This window comes from Brassica oleracea, chromosome C6, assembly GCF_000695525.1.
Source record: "Brassica oleracea var. oleracea cultivar TO1000 chromosome C6, BOL, whole genome shotgun sequence".
Taxonomy (NCBI): Eukaryota; Viridiplantae; Streptophyta; class Magnoliopsida; order Brassicales; family Brassicaceae; genus Brassica; species Brassica oleracea.
In genome coordinates, this window is record NC_027753.1 from 27873830 (window position 1) to 27874751 (window position 922).

General features: G+C 46.4%; 1 protein-coding gene across 1 annotated transcript in view; it reads left to right on the forward strand.

Annotated features, from left to right (window-relative positions):
- The first annotated feature begins 244 nt into the window (after nucleotides 1-244).
- Nucleotides 245-922, forward strand: part of LOC106297900 (mediator of RNA polymerase II transcription subunit 15-like) — a 4562-nt gene continuing 3884 nt past the window's right edge. The window contains exons 1-2 of the mRNA XM_013734042.1: nucleotides 245-265; nucleotides 428-883. Of these exons, the coding sequence (XP_013589496.1) occupies nucleotides 245-265; nucleotides 428-883 (477 nt within the window). The remainder of the gene's footprint in view (nucleotides 266-427; nucleotides 884-922) is intronic.

Below are 922 nucleotides of genomic sequence, written 5' to 3' on the forward strand. Positions count from 1 at the left end.
TTATAAAAGTGTATTGGACTTTTATCGTTATGGTATTTCGTATTTTGGATTCTCGGTTTATGTCGTACCTTATGTTTCGGATTTTATTTTATATTATGGAATTCATGCGTGGATGTGGACTTTCAAATATTTATATATGGATATTTAAGATATTTGTATTTATCGAAGTATTTTTACTATTTCGAAAGTGACGGGTGTCACAATTTGGTATCAGAGCCAGGTTCCGTCCCGGCTCCGACCCGGGATGGCGATTTTTGGAGACCTGGTTATATTCGGTTTTGACGGTTTTAAATGATTTCAAAATATTTTCAGGGATCTGGGAACTTTGAAAATAAAAATAAATAGCACCTTTCCGTTCGGTATCACTCCTTCTTAAATGTTGGTATCCACAGATCGGCATAAGTTAACTTTTTCGCTTTTCTTTCAGATGGCGCCCAGGAAGAGAGTTGTTCGTACTCAGACTGCCAGAGTTGCTAGAGAGGCTGAGGATGAGCATGTCCAGCCCGCAGTTCCGCAGCAGGCGGCTCCGCCTATTGATCAGGATGCTTTGAGACAGATGGTTCAGGATGCGGCTAGGCAGGCTGCACAGGAGACAGTCCAGCAAGCTGCCCAGGAGGCTGCCCGAATAGCTGCTCAGGAGGTTGCCAGACAGATGGCTGCAGTACAGCAGGGTCCGCAGATTCGCATGCAGCAGGCTCCACCAGTTCAGGTTCAGCATTATCATCAGGTTCCACATCAGCCGGCTCCAGTCCAGCAGTACCCTCAGGTTCCTGTTCAGCCGGTTCCAGGAGTTTTTCAGGTTCCACCGCCGCCACCTGCTTTCCCAGTTCAGGTGCCCGAGGTTGATGAGACATTTATCAGGGTGTTGGGACAGATGAAGTATGTGAGTTTGGAGCATTTCACTGGAACGACGGAACCTACA